The 1,248-nt window shown below is 44.6% G+C and overlaps 1 protein-coding gene across 1 annotated transcript in view; it reads right to left on the bottom strand.

Annotated features, from left to right (window-relative positions):
- The window catches only part of LOC101846175 (dymeclin), a gene marked incomplete at its 5' end in the record, with an annotated part of 21,766 nt that overhangs the window by 9,254 nt on the left and 11,264 nt on the right, over window positions 1–1,248 (bottom strand). The window contains 1 exon segment of the mRNA XM_013089601.2: window positions 989–1,102. Within this exon segment, the coding sequence (XP_012945055.1) occupies window positions 989–1,102 (114 nt within the window).

Genomic DNA, 1,248 nt, shown 5'->3' with positions numbered 1-1,248 from the left:
TGATAATAATAATAAAACAACATCAAGAACGATTATAATAATAATAACAATAATAATAACAATAATAACAATAATAATAATAGTAATAATACCACTGTATAATAACACACAAACACACCCACCTAATGAGACAGACTCATCCTCATATGAATCACCACTCACCCTCACTGTATACCGCGTATCACCCCTCTACCACCTGTATTACCACCCACCCTCATGCGCATCATGTTATATTGTATCATGCGTATCACCCCTCATCCTCACTGTATCACCCTGCATCAAAATTCACCCTCATTATATCACTCTGCATCATCATTCACCCTAACTGTATCACGCTCACCCTCACTATATCACCCTGCATCCCCACTCACCCTCATGCGTGTCGTGTTATATTGTATCATGCGCATCACCCTTCACCCAACGGGTATCACCCCTCACCCTCACTGCATCACCCTGAATCACCACTCACCCTCGCTGTATCACCCTGTATCACCCCCCACCCTCACTGTATCACCCTGAATTACCACTCATCCTCATGCGAGTCATGTTGTGCTGTATAGTGCGTATCACTCCTCACCCCACGAGTATCACCCCCCACCCTCACTGTATCACCTTGAATCACCACTCACCCTCATGCGAGTCATGTTTTACTGTATCGTGCGTATCACCCCTCACCCCCCCAGTATCACCCCTTACCCTCACTGTATCACTCTGCATCACCACTCACCCTCGCTGTATCACCCCTCACCCTCACTGTATCACCCTGCATCAACCAGGGAAGCCATTCAACTTTTTTTAAATAGCTGAAAATCCCCACACCACTGTCTCGCTAACATATGAAAATCAATTTGAAACCCAATTTTTTTTTTTTTAAACTATAGATTCTATCTCGACTCGATTCTCAATAACGGAAAAGCGGATCAGGATCAAAATACCGGAAATACCGGGGAAAAAAAGCGGAAAAGTGGCATCCCTGATCATCACTCACCCTCATGCGGGTCATATTGTACTGTATCGTGCGTATCACCACCAGAATGAGAAGGCCGCCCAGAGAAATCTCCGAGAGTTGCCGTTCCTTGAACCACAAAACGTTCTTGACCGTCTGAGGAAGGGGGAAAAATGAAGACATGTTGTAGGTTCAAATCATTAGATTTTACGCCAGCTTCAACACAATTTAGAACATTCTTTATTTGGTTTAGAAAACAAAAGAGACCCATGTGTTGGTGTATGTGTGGGGGAGGGGGGGGG

This window comes from Aplysia californica, unplaced genomic scaffold (assembly GCF_000002075.1).
Source record: "Aplysia californica isolate F4 #8 unplaced genomic scaffold, AplCal3.0 scaffold00996, whole genome shotgun sequence".
Taxonomy (NCBI): Eukaryota; Metazoa; Mollusca; class Gastropoda; order Aplysiida; family Aplysiidae; genus Aplysia; species Aplysia californica.
The sequence above is the reverse complement of the archived record's forward strand: the minus strand, read 5'-3'. Positions and strand labels throughout refer to the sequence as shown.